This window comes from Siphateles boraxobius, unplaced genomic scaffold (assembly GCF_051911475.1).
Source record: "Siphateles boraxobius isolate OS27281-9 unplaced genomic scaffold, OSU_SipBor_1 7, whole genome shotgun sequence".
Lineage (NCBI taxonomy): Eukaryota > Metazoa > Chordata > Actinopteri > Cypriniformes > Leuciscidae > Siphateles > Siphateles boraxobius.
Genome location: NW_027509197.1, coordinates 37970001 through 37987432, shown reverse-complemented (window position 1 = coordinate 37987432; position 17432 = coordinate 37970001). Strand labels below are relative to the sequence as shown.

The 17432-nt window shown below is 36.3% G+C and overlaps 2 protein-coding genes across 4 annotated transcripts in view; both read left to right on the top strand.

Annotated features, from left to right (window-relative positions):
• tanc1b (tetratricopeptide repeat, ankyrin repeat and coiled-coil containing 1b) overlaps positions 1-17432 on the top strand; it is a 533291-nt gene that overhangs the window by 510470 nt on the left and 5389 nt on the right. The gene's annotated exons all lie outside the window — the stretch shown is intronic.
• The window catches only part of slc4a10b (solute carrier family 4 member 10b), a 78635-nt gene continuing 63792 nt past the window's right edge, over positions 2590-17432 (top strand). For 2 of the 3 annotated variants that reach the window (XM_077215816.1, XM_077215818.1), the window contains exons 1-2: positions 2590-2720; positions 13453-13482. In XM_077215816.1, the coding sequence (XP_077071931.1) occupies positions 2673-2720; positions 13453-13482 (78 nt within the window). In that variant the 5' untranslated portion in view covers positions 2590-2672. Of the gene's footprint in view, positions 2721-13452; positions 13483-15382; positions 15511-17432 lie in introns of those variants that run through there. The other variant, XM_077215817.1, reaches the window with a different exon arrangement.

The window sequence follows — 17432 nt, the reverse complement described above, 5'->3', positions numbered from 1 at the left end:
AAAGCCCAGGAAATTGAAGTTAGTTAAGTTGATGTTGATAGAGTTATTTTGATATTTTATATATTTTTGACTTGCATCCAAATACCTTTTGGGGCTGCTGTATATGTTGCACAAAATCTAAGGCATGACAACATTAACAGATAATAATAGTCTTATATCATACACATTTTTAATCCATTTTGGCTCATTTACGTCCATAGAAATATGCATATCTATGAATGTAAATATGCACTCGACTATTGCCAAAAGCAGACTTCGTACACTATTCTGCGACATACATTTCAGACCATTTTACAATTTCAATTTAGATTAAGATCTATCAAATGTCCATGTTATAAAACACCACACCATTGGCTCTTAATCCTGGTCCTCAAGTAGCCCGCTATACTGCACATTTATTTACATGTGAATTAATCATCAACTGATTAGACCCATACAAGACCTGGACTGAATGGTCCAGAAAAGGGAGACGTTCAAAATGTGCTGTACTCGGGTATTGCACATTTAGATATCTCCTTTATTTTATTTAATATACTTCATTCAAATAATCAGCTCGATTATTGTCGGAGACAAGGGTGTTGATCGTAACGAATCATTTGGCTGAATTCAGAATAGCATATAAATTTCACACTACTCTTACCTTTTCCCTGCCTTACAAAAACAGAAACACAGTAGTGTTTTATCCTATTCTGAATTCAGATATCCTGTATGCTTTTTGATATTTTGCTGCCTCCTTGTGGTTCAGTGATAGACTGCCTAGTAAATAAAGCAACCTTTAAAATGAGTTATTTTAGAGTTCCAATATATAATTGTTAGATTAGCATAATATTCATTATTTGTTTAAAAAATCTGATGTCCGAGGAGAAAGCCAGTATATTTTACTTCTAATCAAACCAGTCTTTGTAAACCCTTAAACCTGTATCACACAATTGCGAACACCAGATGGCGACACCGTCGTAAAGATGAAACAATAGACACTTGCGGTATTATTTTACATATAATATATAATTATATTATAGCGTGATGTAATTAAAAATTATGCTACGATATAATAATATACATTTATAGGCTATACAATACATTATTATTAAATATAAGAATTTTAGAAAAATATGTGGAAAATATTGCAGAAGTGAGAAGCAGCCCCAAAAGCATTGGGATAATCCATAGAATATACACATTGTATTACATTAGATTAGTTTGAAAGAAAGATAGCACAAGAAAAATGACGAAGAAACGTGGTGACGCCTGTGCAGCATTTGAGCACATGATACTTGCTTTGATAAGAATGGAATACAAATAGAATATAAAAGTTTAACTTAAATGTAAACAGCAGCTTAAACATGGTCAAGTAAGTTTTTATTTTTATAATATCAGCTTCATCCAAATAAATAAGTTCACCCGGAGTGCATTCCTGGTATTCCAGATGGCAGGTTTAAAAGGGCAGCTGGACCTTTTTGGCTCTTAATGTACAGTAAAACCACTGCACTAATCATGACTTTAAAACTGTTTCGAGCACCGAGTCACTGTAACGAAGAAAGCATTAAGTGCATTAGCCACATATATGTATTAATATGACAGAACTTGTTATATATATATACATGCAAAGGAGAGGTATGGGCTAGTTTACTCTATTGAGACACTTTCAGACACAAACCGTTCAAGAAAGATTATTTTCACCATTACAGGAAAATGGAATCTATGGAATCTTGCCATTAAAATAGGCTACTAAATGTTGACCTTCATATAGGCCAAGTTGACCTTTGCATGAATATTACATGTAAATTTCACAAGACATTTATCAGAACAAGGGTTAGGCACCCACCAAAATAAAAATCTATAACTATAGATGCAAACCAAATATTCTACTGAAAACTGTCAACACGAAAAATATTCAAAAACTTTCAAATGGTCAAAAACACAGGCATTTTACAAAATATGATCTTTTGTGTTCCACAGTTTGAAAAAGTGAGCAAATGATTGATGACAAAATGTTTAGTTTTGGGTGAACGAGCCTATTCCAACAAAGTGTTCAAATGAGCATTTGTGTAACTGGACTTTTAAGACAAAAAACCTCCTACCGCCCATTCCAGACAGATGTGACCATTATACAGTGCTTTATGCAATACAGATAGTTTCAAAGCAGCTTTACAGTGATAACAGGAGAATGATGCATTTCGGCAGTTGTTCAGGTAAAGTCAGTTCAGTGTTGATTCAGTTCCGATTATTAAATTAGTAAATTTTATCTATAAAGCAGTTCTGCAAAAAAATATGTCAGTTCAGTTCTCCTACAGTAGCATCAGTACAGTCAGATCAATAACATTGTTGAATATATTGTTTGCTTTCCCCAAGCCAGAGGCGACAATGCCTTAAGAACCCAAACTCCATCAGGTGACTTTAGGTTCTGTGGTCTCCCACACTTTCACTAGTCATTTGTTCAAAACGTCTGTAATCTGTGTTATAAGGCCCTGCAGTGAGGCACTTTAACATAATGCCCCCTCCCCTGTGGAGTTAAAGTCCTACTACCCACAACTGCGTCACACAGCAGCTACATGCGCCCTTATGAGTGAGCTCGTGATAATAGCACTGCACTAATATGTGAGCACATCATCTGCCGCTACACGCAGTACGTACTACACACACGCACTAGATCTGTTCCTCAGGTACAGAAGATGGACGTGAGGGATCAAGGCGCACAAATGGAGCCTCTGCTGCCCGCGGTAAGACCACAGAATCTGTCCGATCACAGATCGTATGTTCTGATCGAGTGTATGTGTGACATAGACGGAATACATGACTTGCGTTTGTTGCTCGTGAGAGTTTTGCGCATCTGCAGTCTGTCACGCGTGTTTTACTGCATTGCATGTTGCAGATCAGGACAGATTTTATTAACTCGCGAGGCGAGGGTCTGTTCGCCACAGGTTCTCATCGTAGATTATATTGACATACATGTGTATTTTTTCAAGACGTCTGGACAGGATGATTATCTTGATAAGAAAGTTTATTTGTAGCCTACCACAAGTGAATTTGAGCAATGATCAAACTCGCATATGGGAAAAAAACATCTGTAGAAAGACATGATAGCTATTGTAGCCTATAAAGAAAATTAAGCACTAAGTGCATTTTTTTCTCATGACAATTAAGCATACTTTCCCTGCCAAATTTTTATTACTGTGATGTGAAAAAATTAATTAGCCTTATATTTAAACTGCAAAGTATTTATACATCACAAAGATTTGTTAATTTTAATAATTGTATTACGGTTATTGCAGTAACTTTGTCATACAGTAAAACTATTGTTGTATTACAGTAATGAGAATATATTAAATCATCATAATGTCATACAATTTTGAATGGTCCCAAAATAGGATTAATTATCCAAAATATTATTTCCTTATTCAGTAATACTTTCTTTTATAATGTAGTTACTATAGTAATAACTATATATTATACATATTTACATGCAACTAACCCTAAAACAAACCTAACCCTATAGTTAATTATTATTACTCAGTACTTAAATGTATAATTACACTGTAACACGGACACCTTAAAATAAAGAGTAACCCTTGATTCTTTCTTTCTTTTTGTGGTGGAACAAGGGGTCATATAAGTCAATTCACCTTTATTTCTACTGCGCTTTATACAATACAGATTGTTTCAAAGCAGCTTTACAGCAATAAACAGAATCAAGGATGTAAAAATCAAATATGAGACAAATTCAAATTCTGCTGTAATCAATAAACAGACAATAGTGTCATTATTCAGCTCAATTCAGTTCAGTGTTGATTCAGTTCAGTTCAATAACTGTAAAACAATGATGAAACGAGTTCAATTCTACTTTAAAGCAGCTCCAAAGAAGACAATAGTGTCATTATGTTTATCCAGTTTAGTTCAATAACGGTGTAAAGTTCATCAATGAAGGCGCTATAAGCAGCTAGTGTCTTTATTTAGCTCGTTTCATGTCTTCTCAGTATAGATTGCCGTAGATGATAGTCTGTGTTTAATCCAAGATCTAATGATTCCATCAGAGAGAGGTTTCAACAGCTGTCAGCGGCATTTTAATTCACAAATCAGATCAGAGCCACTGTGACTGAAGATAATCTGTGACTCTGGGGCAATAGATCAGGCAGTGAGGGAAAACATGATCTATAGGGTTTTAATGAACATTCAGTTACATATAAAATATAGGATGAAAACAGCTCAAGGGCAATGATGCATAAAGGCATTTAACAGATGCTCAACTGGTTTAACTTCAGGACTCAGTTGGACATCTAGTGGTGGAGACCAAAAATATTCTTAAGATCAAACATTGATATTTATATTCACCCAAAATGTACTTACCCCTGAGTTGTTACAAACCTGTATGAGTTTCTTTCTTCTGTTGAACACAAAATATGATATTTTAAATAATGTTGGTAATCAAACAGTTGACGGTAACCATTGACATAGTAAGGGGGAAAAAATACTATGGAAGTCAATGGCTGCCGTCAAACTGTCTGGTTACCAACATTCTTCAAATTATCTTCTTTTGTGTTCAACATGAGAAAGAAACTCGTACAGGTTTGGAACAACTTGGGGGTGAGTATGTAATAACAATTTTTATTTTTGGGTGAACTATCCCTTTACATCAAAACATTATTCCTCTCTATTTTCTGGGTTGACAAACCCTGCAAGCTTCACATTAACAGCCCAGGTCTTTGCTCATGAAGCTGTGCTGTACCTCATGCTGGCTGAAGTCTCAGACAGGCCGAGTTTGATCGAGCGTGGAGCTCATGTGCACTTGTCCAGCTGCAGTGGACTCTATTTTTGTTTGACGTGACGAATGGCAGTCCAAGCTTGGCGGTGGTTCATTTCTAGGAGGTGTTGGCGACTGAATTAGCCGAATAAGTTTATGAAAATATATTTCACGAAATATCATTTAAAGGGCTTAAATTACATAATGCAATGTGAATGTGATAAAAATCAGTCCATTAAGTTGTCTGGAGAGTGCAAGAATACACTGAAGAGTTTTGATACACACATTTCTAAGGCATCTAAATGATAAACATGATCGTAACTTTGCTGAAAAACCTGTTGCACACAATCTACTACATGCCTTCTGTCGTCTGATTGATAGTTCATGCTTTTTAGCAAGTTAAAGGCTTTTAGTATAATTGTAAAATCTTCCATCTTCAGCTCGTGGTTCACGTGTTTTTACACTGTGGAATCTTTAATGATTTTTTATAAAGTAAACAGAATAACTTTAGATTTCTGTAATATTTCAAGATAGAAACATCATGTTAAAATGTGACTCTTGAGGAAGGTTTATTTGTTCGTCTGTCAATCATTGTCGTATTGCTGATATTTATATGCATTTTGCTATACTGTTATAAAAATCTTATTGATTTAAATTACATGCAATAGGAATTTCATCTCACTTTTTGGCCATGTAAATTTCAGCTTCTGCACTAAATATTATATTTTTGCTCAGTTTGGGCCTCTGAATAAAATTGAGGTGTTTTTTTCTTTTTGAGTATGATCTCCATATTCTAACTATATCATACTATATGAGCCATAAAAGCCTAAGCAAAAACTCATATGCAAACGTTTAATTTTAGGATTTCATCCAAAGGTACAGTAAACTATTGCATTTAAAAAAAAAGTTTTTTTCTCATTATTATTTCATATGCCAGGCTTCATAGGGTCAATGTTAGTATACTGTTATATATTGCTAAAGATTTAGAAATCGTTAAAATTGGATTCAAAGTCCCTTTTAGACAAAACCCTGAGCCGCTGAGTGTATTTGTGTGTGCTGGAGACTTGTACATGCTGTATAAGTAAAATGTAGAAAGTGTATGTTTAATCATTCATGCAAGCAACTCTAATCACTTTGGAACAAATCACATTATTCATCCAGTGTTGGCAGAAAAGGAGCTTTTGAATGACCCTTAAAACAGGTCTGAGCAGGTTAGTGGTTTAAAGCACTTTAGCACATGTTTAATTAGGGATATCTAAGGTATCAAGAGTTGTTTGTTGGATGCTTTGTCACCTCATTCTAAGCACATATGATTTAAGGGTCAGTGAAATGATGCTCTTTCTGTCTAGAGCTATTTCTATCATGACAACTCTCTGAGGGCCAGATGTACTAACACTTTTGCGCCCACTTCAGGCGTATTTGTTTCGCGAAGTGCGCATAAAACCATGGCGAGGTATGTACAAACGGGACGCGCCCCATACAATAATGTAATTTATGCCCATATATGTACATGACATATATCTATACATATATTTGACTTATCTGAGAACATAATATATGCCTGCAACATATATGAACATTTATGTGTCCAAACATGTGAAGAAAATATTTGAATTCATCCACATATGATACCATATATCTGCATCTATTACAGTATAGTATTGGTTTCTCGCATATATAGACAACATTAAGTATAAATATGTGACATATTTGTTTCCCACATATTTAATAAATGTATGTAAACATACATGCATGTGATACTGATGCATTGAAATAAGTACATATATGCATATATGTGTCTTACATATATTTAACATATATGTGCATATACTGGAAAATATATGGCACTTATATGAAAATGCCAATTTTTGCTATATTTTGAAATATATGTTTCATATATGTCTATGTGTTTTATATATATGAATTTTGCATATATTCTCATATAGGCAGCAGACAACATGGGCACTGACATTATATATGTAATTTACATATATTGACATATATTACATTTCTGTATGCACACCGAGATGAAAGCACAGACTGCCTGTCGCGGGAACTTAAAATGGCAAAATGCATGTGCATGTTTTCTTGTCATTAATATGCATTCATGGGATGGTCAAGGGGAAAGAGGGAGTGTCACATTAAGAGATGGGAGGGGAAGCGTAAACTGTGCCTAATTATGTATTCCGCGTTATGTAGAGAAAAAGCTGGTGAAAGCGCGCCTCTATTTTGCGCTGAAAATTCTCCGCCTCTTAAAAGCAGGTGTAACGTATGAAGCCGGTTTCCTGGCATATGCCTCCTATGGCAGCAGTAATCCGAGCAAGACGAAGACATAAGCTAAGGAAACGAGCTGAAAAGATTTTTGCCACAAGAATCACACTTTTTCAGTTGAGTGAAAACGAAATCATTAAGCGTTACAGATTAAGCAGCTACGCAATTTTACAGTTACTGGAAGAAATCAAAGACGACATTGTTCACATTCCATTCCAGTAGTTGTTAAAGGGGAACTTGGCAACTATTTCAACTTAATAAAACTGTTTAGAAATCATTTGCATGGTTAAATAACCTGTTCTGGTGAAAATGGTGACTTTCCCCGCTCCCCCCAGCGCTCCCAGGCGGAAAACCAGCCTTGCAACATGGGGACTAACGTCCCGGTATGTTAGAAAAAGGAAGTCTCGTGAGAAGCGAGGACGAGCGAGAAACACAAACTGCTTTACGGCAATTCGACATAAACACACACGCCGCTCTCAATGTGTATGATGTATTACTCACCTCGTAGACATACTCCACACGATAAAGTTGGCCGGCTCTGATAATAACAAATGCACATGAGCAGCGGTAGAAAGGGGGACGAGGGGGCTGCAAGTGAGTTTTTTTTACAACAGTGTTGTGAAATATACGCCTCACAGCTGTAGGGGGAGCTCGTTGAGACAATATGCGGCAACAAAAGTGAAAATCAGCGAAGAAATAGCTAGAGTTGCCGAGTGCCCCTTTAAACTCCTCGCAACATTACAATTATTGGCATCAGGATCATTTCAAACAGTCATAGCATCAGCAGTGGGAATATCGCAGTCTGCGTTTAAATACGTGCAATTTACGGTATAGTGGGTGGGGACAGGCGCTGATTACCTGATGAACTGCAGGTAGGGTATAACACACACACTGCGGTATCACATCAAGCGCTTTCTGCGTCTTGGCAATGGGGCTATTAACGCTCTGTTCTCAAATGTACGTACATCTGGCCCTGAGAGTTTGCCATGGTAGTGGATATGACAATGTTGATAGAAAAGCTCTGCTACGCTGCTGCTGATGGTTATTATTGCTGCAAGTACTGCTTGCTACTACCAATACATACACAACACGCTGCTGTGAGCAAGTAAGGCATGCTGCTGCTGAACAATATAGCATACATGAATTACCCATAGCAGATATATACAGGTGGAGCTGGGGAAGGTGGAGGGTTTCTGAAAGCACACTGCAAACTGCTACAGCAAATGCTGACCAAGTATTTGAAGGTTGAGCAGGCATTAGTTCAATTAGGATATTTAAGTAGCTTCTATAAACGTGCCTTAGAAAAAAAACTTAACTGCTGTGCATCTTGAGACAAAACAATGGCATATATTAGTGCAATTTTCTTTTAGTTAAAACAGCTTAAACATGCATTTTAGTCTGGGACCGGGGGATAGTGACATTTATCTAATTACCAGCACATCTCCTAATGTTAGATTTCACGTCTTCTCAGTATAGATTGCCGTAGATGATAGTCTGTGTTTAATCCAGGATCTAATGATTCCCTCAGAGAGCAGTTTTGACAGCTGTCAGCGGCATTTTAATTCACAAATCAGATCAGAGCCACTGTGACTGAAGATAATCTGTCACACTGGGGCAATAGATCAGGCAGTGAGGGAAAACATGATCTATAGGGTTTTGATGAACATTCAGTTACATATAAAATATAGGATAAAAACAGCTCAAGGGCAATGACGTCATAAAGGCATTTAACAGATGCTTTGTAATGATTCTCAACTGGTTTTGCTTCAGGACTTTGTTGGACATCTAGTGGTGACCCAAAATGTTCTTAAAGTCCCCCTGTAGTCGATAATTGTATCCCTAAAAACTCATATTTTATCACCAAAATGACATATTTAAGCGTTTTTTCTTTGAAAAAAAATTCTCCATGCCTTAAAATAGCTTGAATGTAACTCTACACCCTTCCCTCATTTAGTATATGCGGTTCTATGAATATGCAAATGAGCCCCGCCTCCACTCACTCACTCACTCAGAGATCCGCTCGTTGACGATCACACGTTGACCTGATTGGTTACAAGGTAGTTTGTGACGTCAGAAACACCAGTGTTTTTGAAACATAACCTGCTTCTCAATGTTCATACCATCCATCCTAGTCAAAAGTCCCCAGATTGTCTACTATTTCCGTTGGATTTTCGAAGTGTGGGTCCGTGCTCACTATAACGGCTAAAATTGCCCACAACCCATTGCGGTTTGGAGGAGGAACTACAAACACAAGTAAAAAGTGTTAAAAAAAACTACAAAACATGGTGGATATGCGCGACCGATAAAGGGGCTTGAGTGACTAATCAGAGTTTAACCTGATAAAAAAATCTATTTATTTAATGTTATCCATGTTATAAATTTATCTGCAATAACAATGTGGACTTGTAAAAAAAAAATCCTTTTGGCCATTAACTTTTAAATGCATCATTATGCATTAATATAAGGAGAGTTCTCCACATTAAAGACCCGCGACTGCAGATCAACGTTTTGCTACATTTCTCTCCGATACGGTAGGAAATGAAATTAAGGATTTTAACTGTGACAAGATGATTGGCAGGATGCGACAGAGCAACCATTAAAGGATTAGTTCACCTCAAAATGAAAATTTCCTAATAATTTACTCACCCCAATGCCATCCAAGATATCCTTGTCTTTCTTTCCTCAGTGGAACAAAATTAAGTTTTTTGAGGAAAACATTTCTGGATTTTTCTTCGAATAATGGACTTCAATGGCAACCAACGTTTTGAAGTCCAAATCAAGGCAGTTTCAAAGGTCTTTGAAGTGCTTCAACAGTATGTGCACGGTCGCAGCTGAGGAGGGGGGTCTTATCTAGCGAAACGATAGGTCATTAAAAAAAAAAAAAAATATATATATATATATATATATATAGCTATACTTTTTAACTACAGTTGTTCGGATTGAGCTGATCTGCAACGCGCCGGGAACTACGTCATCACGTTGAAAGGTCAGGCTCGATGGCGCCGGCGCCGCCCCACTGTTTACAAATGGACCGTGCGAAAAGTTTAAACTAATTTAAACTTCAAACTACTTTAAACTTCAAACTTTCTGGTCAAAACTTTCACAAGCCAACTTAAAGTTTGTCTCAACAAACTTTTTCTAGTTGTTTATAATGGTCCTTACGTGTGCGTAGAGTGATAGCGTAATGCTACGTCACACGTAGGCTCACTATTGGCCGAAGCTGGTCATGTGTGTGATGCGTGTGACGTACAACACAGAAGCTTACGCTGTTACACTAGTGAACTGACTCGAGGCCCACAGAGAAGGAAATTAATAGTTGAAATTAAGTCGTTATTTTATAGTATTCTCGTCGCTTGATAAACTTAAGATTGAGCCACTGTAGTCACTTGGACTATTTTAACGATGTCTTTAATAACTTTTCGGTAACAAGTTTCAATCCCTTAGAAGCCTATGGAGGAGTGATCCAGCTCTCAGATTTAATCAAAAATATCTTAATTTGTGTTCTGAAGATGAATGAAGGTCTTACGGGGTTGAACAACATGAGGGAGAGTAATTACTGACAGAATTTTTTTGATTTTTGGGTGAACTATTCTTTTAAGTAGTTTGGTATAATTACACCAAACTACTTAACAGAATTTCAGTCTTTTAGTGAGACCTTTTTTTCTTTAATATAATCTATCTGGACCATTACACCACCTAAAACCTTTGTTAAAGCTCCACAAAGCTTATTTGGGGGAAAATAACAGTAAAACAATGTTATATAATTTATAATATTATTAATATTAAAACTTTTGTCTGCTAAATCGAAGTCAGTGAGTGCAGGGTCACATTTTGGAGTCATGAACATGACCCCCCCAATAAAACAGGAAATGACATCATAAAAAGGACCCCTGAAGACTCTCATAATTGTGTGTGAAGGTCAGCAACTTTCTTTAAAATACCATATATTTTGATATTTTTCTGTCGTGGCAAGGTTAGTTCCATTATACATTAGAGTAATGATATTCATGATTTAAAAAGGACATGATATTTGTAAAAAAGAAAGAAATTTTTTTTTGATAAAGATGTATAGACATCAACTTAATGTGTAAGGAAATATTTTATTATTGAATGGTTACACAAAATATTTGACGCTTGCATTTTGAAGTAGACATGTCTAAACTCAGCACACATGATGTTGTCTGGTATCACAGGACAATATAATGATGGCTTTTTCAAAGCTCTCTGCCTTGACAAAGCTAAGCTTTATTATTCAGATTACACTGAAAAACATTTTCCGCTCAGCGTGAGTCAAAGCTGCTTATTATTGCTTAATGGAAAATAAACAGTGAGCTGTAGAGACGACTGTCACGCTGAACCAGGTAAATGTGCTTTCAAGACGGTGATAGATGAGAGCCAATTATGTGTATTGTTTGGACTAATCTGTCTAGAGCTTTTTATCTTGATATGAATTCAGTGAATGTACTGATCAGTAGTAAAACAAAAATATGCTCTAAGTCTTCTCCCTCTGTTTTTGGATAATCCACTGGAGATGCTCATGTAATGGCCTTTAGCAGAGATTAAGCATGTACGAAAGGCTTCTGAGATTGTTTTAAAACTAATTGGTGCTCTTTGGATATCCAGGATTATTGTGTTTGAGAGGCAAGATGTCCTGGTACCTCCTCTGTTAAAAAATATCCTCCCTTTCGGGTGTAAAATTAGACCCAGAAAAGATCTGCTCCATGCCGTCTAAAACACCAGATGTGTGCAGCTTTAGTGCCTGTAAAGGTACAACAGGTATGTTTTTACATCCAATACGATTTCAGAGTCATTGTGTTTATATGAACCCTAAACGATTCACATTATCGTTTATTTATGCGTTACATGTATTCTGAACAAAACTATATATATATGAATATATATATATATATATACAAATATAAAAAGACATGTATAAAAAGAAAGCTGACATTTGTGTCAGAAAAGTTTTTTTTAAAGCAAATATTTAGCAAATATTCAGTCTCATTCACTGACCAGTTCATAAGACATAAGACCTAAATAATCAGAATCATGCTTTATGACGCAAAACATATGTAAACATATGCATCATGTCACTGTGAATGTGCACAAGGTATTTTTGAATCCCTTTGAGAAAATAGTCAGATTCAAGCTTTACATGCTTCATTTTTCTTTCTATTGATCAGATTATTTCAGGTCTACACAATCCGTTCGAAATTTCATTCAGATTGAGCTCAGTCTGATCTATTGAGGTGTTTAAATGAAGGATATTTAGTCCGATTTAGCCATCAATCCAACTATTTCAGGGCATGTAAATGTAGTTTGTGTGTCTTCAGTTATCATATACTGTATATGCATGCATTTTAAATGAATGAGTGCATCAGTGTGACTGGGAGTGAAACTCCAGCAGTGTTCGCCTCTCACTTGCATACAGTTCAGAATTATGCAACTTTTTGACTCTTGCATAATGAACCGTTATGTTTTTATTACCTTAGAATGAGACATTTATATCTCCATAACCGCGGGCGCCCCCTACTATGGAGGTCGACATATTGTGTGGTCATGTTTCTAGCGTAGCCGAAAGCGAACACAGCGCTACAGAGCGCGTTTCCTCACTACCTTGAAAAAGAAGTTTTCAGTGGTGTATAAAGACCTTACTTAATGAACCGTTATACAGTATTTGTATTACCTTAGAATGAGCAGTTTCTGTCTACACACACCGCGGATCCCTTACATTGAAATGCGCCGACATGTTTCTACAGTGGCCCTAAACGGACAAACGCGTTTCGTTACTATGTTGCTCTTCGTGCAAGGAAGCAAGCTTAGTTCAGCAATAAAACACTGACACACAATAGTTCACAATAGTTCACTATTGCATTCAAAATAGTTTTAACTGTACTGTAACTTCATGTTGATCAAGAATTTAATGAGTTATATCCCAAAAACAAACCCTCAGGCTAGCATATTACTGTGTGTTTCATGAAAATAATTAAAGGGGAAAAAATTATGCATAGTAGGACTATTAATGATTAATGATGATTAATCATAAAAAAACACAAAAAAGAAACGGTAAATGGCTTAGTGTGATTCTCAGTCACAAAAGCTGTGATTTAACTGAATGAATATATGCGCTGCATGTTTCAGACATACTGTGTTCTTACACTTGAGCAGTGTGTGTGTGTGTGTGTGTGTGTGTGTGTGTGTGTGTGTGTGTGTGTGTGTGTGTGTGTGTGTGTGTGTGTGTGTGTGTGTGTGTGTGTGTGTGTGTGCAAACAAGCACAGCAAACCTGAATTTTTAATAAAAATCACATTTTAAAGGCACTGGGAATATCAGGATATATTTATAGCACAAAGTAGAACATTATGAAGCAGTTGAGATGCTGTATGCTAATTTATAAAGAATTAGTAATTAGTGTATTTAATCTGTAAATATTTGTATTTTGCAGGCGGTCACCTCTCCTAGAAGACAAAGTGTGGTGAGTAGAAATGTTTAATAGACTTCATATTTTCTGATGGTTGATATAATGCCATAATCGTGTCTCACACTGTACTGGATCATACATGGATGGATTGGATTGAATTGACAAAGAAACTGCCAATATATTTTGATTTGATGGTCCTGGAATGCTTTTCTAAATTCTGTCAGCATAAATTATTTGTCAGTTCTGGAAAAGACAGATGCGTGATTGGGGACAGACAATTCACTGCCATCAAAATATCAAAAAAGAGTACAGTATGGTGGATCTCCTCGTGCAGCAGTTTCTTCCTCATGGTGTTTTTCTCAGTATGTGCTTATGCATTCAGGCCGCACTGGAGTGTCTGTAGATACCAACAGGTCACAGATGTTATAAATCTGTCATCTTTCAAAGGACACTCCTCACCACATGCTCATTTTGCTTCTTTTCTGCATGTTTTTAGTCAGAAAAGACCTTGAAACGTCAGCAGTGCCACAATGCGTAGTTACAGTAATCTAGCTGTGTATCAGAGATTTAGATCACAAAAACCGCAGCATTAAAGCATGTTTTCAAATCATTCTCCCCCGATCTTACAATGCAGCATTATTAGATGAGCTGCATTGGCTTTTTGGGAGGATTTTCATTAAATGAATCATTTATGTATAGTTTTGGGAGATAGCACATGCTTAGGAGAGGAAAATCCTGCTGAAAACGATCAGTGAATGCTTCACATGACACTCAAATCGAATCTGAGAGCTTTTGATCTGCGTCTATATTTGTTCTGAATCTGTGTTACACAAGCTAACGCCGGCACTAATGTCAGACAGGAGCAGGAAAAGGTGAAGGATTGCTTTTTATGCAGGATAGTATGTATGTCATTTGAAAAATTGTGTTTTCCTTTGGGACAGCCATAGAAATACTGAAATAATTTTGGTTGGTCAATTTTGATAAAGCATCTGCCAAATGCATAAACATGTAAATATTTTCATTAGTTCTGTACTCTTCATAAACCATGTTAAAGGAATAGTTTACCCAAAAATGAAAATGATGTCATCAGCTCCAAACCCATAAGACGTTAGATATTTTTAATGAAATCTGAGAGATTTCTGTCCCCGCAATAAACCTCTCTTAATCCAAAACTGACGTTTCAACGTGTTTAAAACCTTAATTTGTGTTCCAAAGATGAACAAAAGTGTTATGGGTTTTGAACGACGCGAGGGTTAATACATGATGACAGAAAACCCTTCTGAGCACTACTGTTCAAAAATGTTCACCAAGGATAAACTTCTTTAAAGTTCACCAAGGATACGTAAAATATTTAATTTAAATTGTAATATTAATAATATTAAATAATTATCCTGCACACACACACACACACACACACACACACACACACACACACACACACACACACACACACACACACACACACACACACACACACACACACACACACATATTTTTTCCAAGGCTGTTAATATAGTGAAATCGACTCATATGTTTTCTGTCTGTTGTCCGTGACGTCACAGCTCAGGAAAAACAGTGAAGGTGTCAGTATTTTCATGATGTTGTGTTTCTCTGGCTCTAGATTGATTATTCTGATTAGTCATATCTTCGGCTGAAGTGATTGGCTCAACTAGTTGGCCACACGCCAGCCAAGAACTGCCACTGAGGAGAATGGAAATGGTAACAGATAGTTTTCTCCTGGTCTGTTAGACCTCCTTGGAGAGAACCGTGAGTGTAAAGAAAGAGAGAGAGAGAACAAGGTCAGGCTTCTTCTGACAGGTCAGCAGTTTATTCCCAGCATGCCTCTGGGGAAGAGGCGGGGAGTGGATGAGAAGCAGTTCCTCCCTGTGAGAGAGAGACAGAGCAAGATAACCACAGTGTAAGTTTGCATGCGAGAGACGGTGCTGCCGCTGGAGTAAGCTGTGTGTGTGTGTGTTTGTGTGTGCATGCGCTGAAGTTGGAGATCAGTTGCAGTTCATGCTGCATGAGGAAAAGACCAGGGATATGCAGAATTTGGACCTTTACAGCCGCCTGGACTCGCAGGTATGACCGGGATGCTTGTTTTACTGTACTTCAGCATCTTCTGCATGCACAACTTCTAGGATTTAGTAAATTAGTGACCTTGGTTCTGTTATTGAAGTGATTATGTCAGATAATATGCATTAAGCATAAAACTTAGAGAGTTAAAACTGCTTTATTTATTGTGTGCATCCGCATTGCTAACAGTGTGCAGTAGTGCACTAGAGAGTTGTGTGTGTGTGTGTGTGTGTGATGCAGCAGTGTTTTCTGAATGTCATTGATTAGAGGGTTAGTGGTGTGTGAATTGGTGTGTCGTTATAGTAAGAATGACCTTCCACGAATGCAGCACACATCTCTGACACTTCATCCCTCGCTTTCTTTCTAGGACTAGTTTAACGAATGTGATTATTAGTTGCTTCACATTCTCAATTGTAAAGACACACTAGATCTTACCTAGACATCATTTTAATGCATTATAGGTGTGTTCTGGACGTGCTCCAAAATGTCCTAAACCAAAAAACCTACAGTATCATATTTTGATACACAAAGGCCTCAACATGATCATAACTTTGCTGATAAAAACTGTTGCACATAATCTGTCAATCATCATTATATTTCATTGCAGTATATGTTTTAATACTACAGAGCTTTGATAATAAAACTAAGCATTTAAATATCATCAGACATTATTGGCAGATGATGACAACTGATATTTATATGAATTTTGTGAATGTATCTACTTATGAAGATCTTATTGATTTACATGACAAGCAATCAGAATTTCATCTCACTTTTTGGCCATATAAGTATCAGCAAGTGCACCAAATTGCACATGTTTGCTCAGTTTGGGCCTCTGAAACAAACTGAAGTGTTTTTTCCTCCAAATTCATTTCTAAATGAGCAATCGTTCAGATATCTTTGCCATTAAATCAGATGTGTTATTTATTCAGCCAGCTATAAACATATTTAACGGCAGTTTAACTAACATGCTCTAGCAAGATTCTGTTCAACTTTATTTTTGGCTTGACATTAGTATAGATATGTCTGAAGAAAATAGTTCATGCTAATTCAGTATAGCGTCCCATTTTAGCAATGCTGATATTATTGCATACTTGCGCATATTTTGGAATCAGACACACAATCTGAATCTGAAAATGCATCTGAAAGCTGACTTGTTGCATCCACCGAAGACAGCATTTTTAAGCTTTCGGACGCAGCAAAAATCAGTCTTGCATATCTAAAAGCTTGTGGCAATGCATTGTGGTCCATGAAGAGCAGGATATCTGACGGTGATCAGTAGAAAGCAAGGCAGCTTTTGGAACAGAAGGTTGAGTGTGTGTCTCACGTCAAACAGCTATTTAAGTATTATATGCATATTCACCGAATGAATTAAGAAATTAATAATTGATAACGAGCTATACAACTACTGCAAGTATATCCAACCACCTGGATACATACAGTACAGTACACTTACGTTATGAATTAGATAATACATAGCAAATGTGATTGTTTATAACATCGCAAAATTTTAATTATATTATCGCACAGCTCTATCTATAAAGTTAGACATACAGTATATACTCACATAAAAAAAAAACTATAATACAGTACACTCACGTTATGTATTGTATAATATATAGCAAATGTGATTGTTCATAACATCGCAAAATTGTAATTATATTATCACACAGCTCTATCTATAAAGTTAGATACCATACATACAGTATACTCACATAAAAAAAAAAACTATAATACATTACACTCACGTTATGTATTATATAATATATCGCAAATGTGATTGTTTATAACATCGCAAAATTGTAATTATTTTACTGCACATCTCTACCTATAAAGTTAGATACCATACATACAGTATACTCACATTAAACAAAATATACTATAGCAAATCTCAAAGCATGGAGATATTAAGATATTATAACCATCAA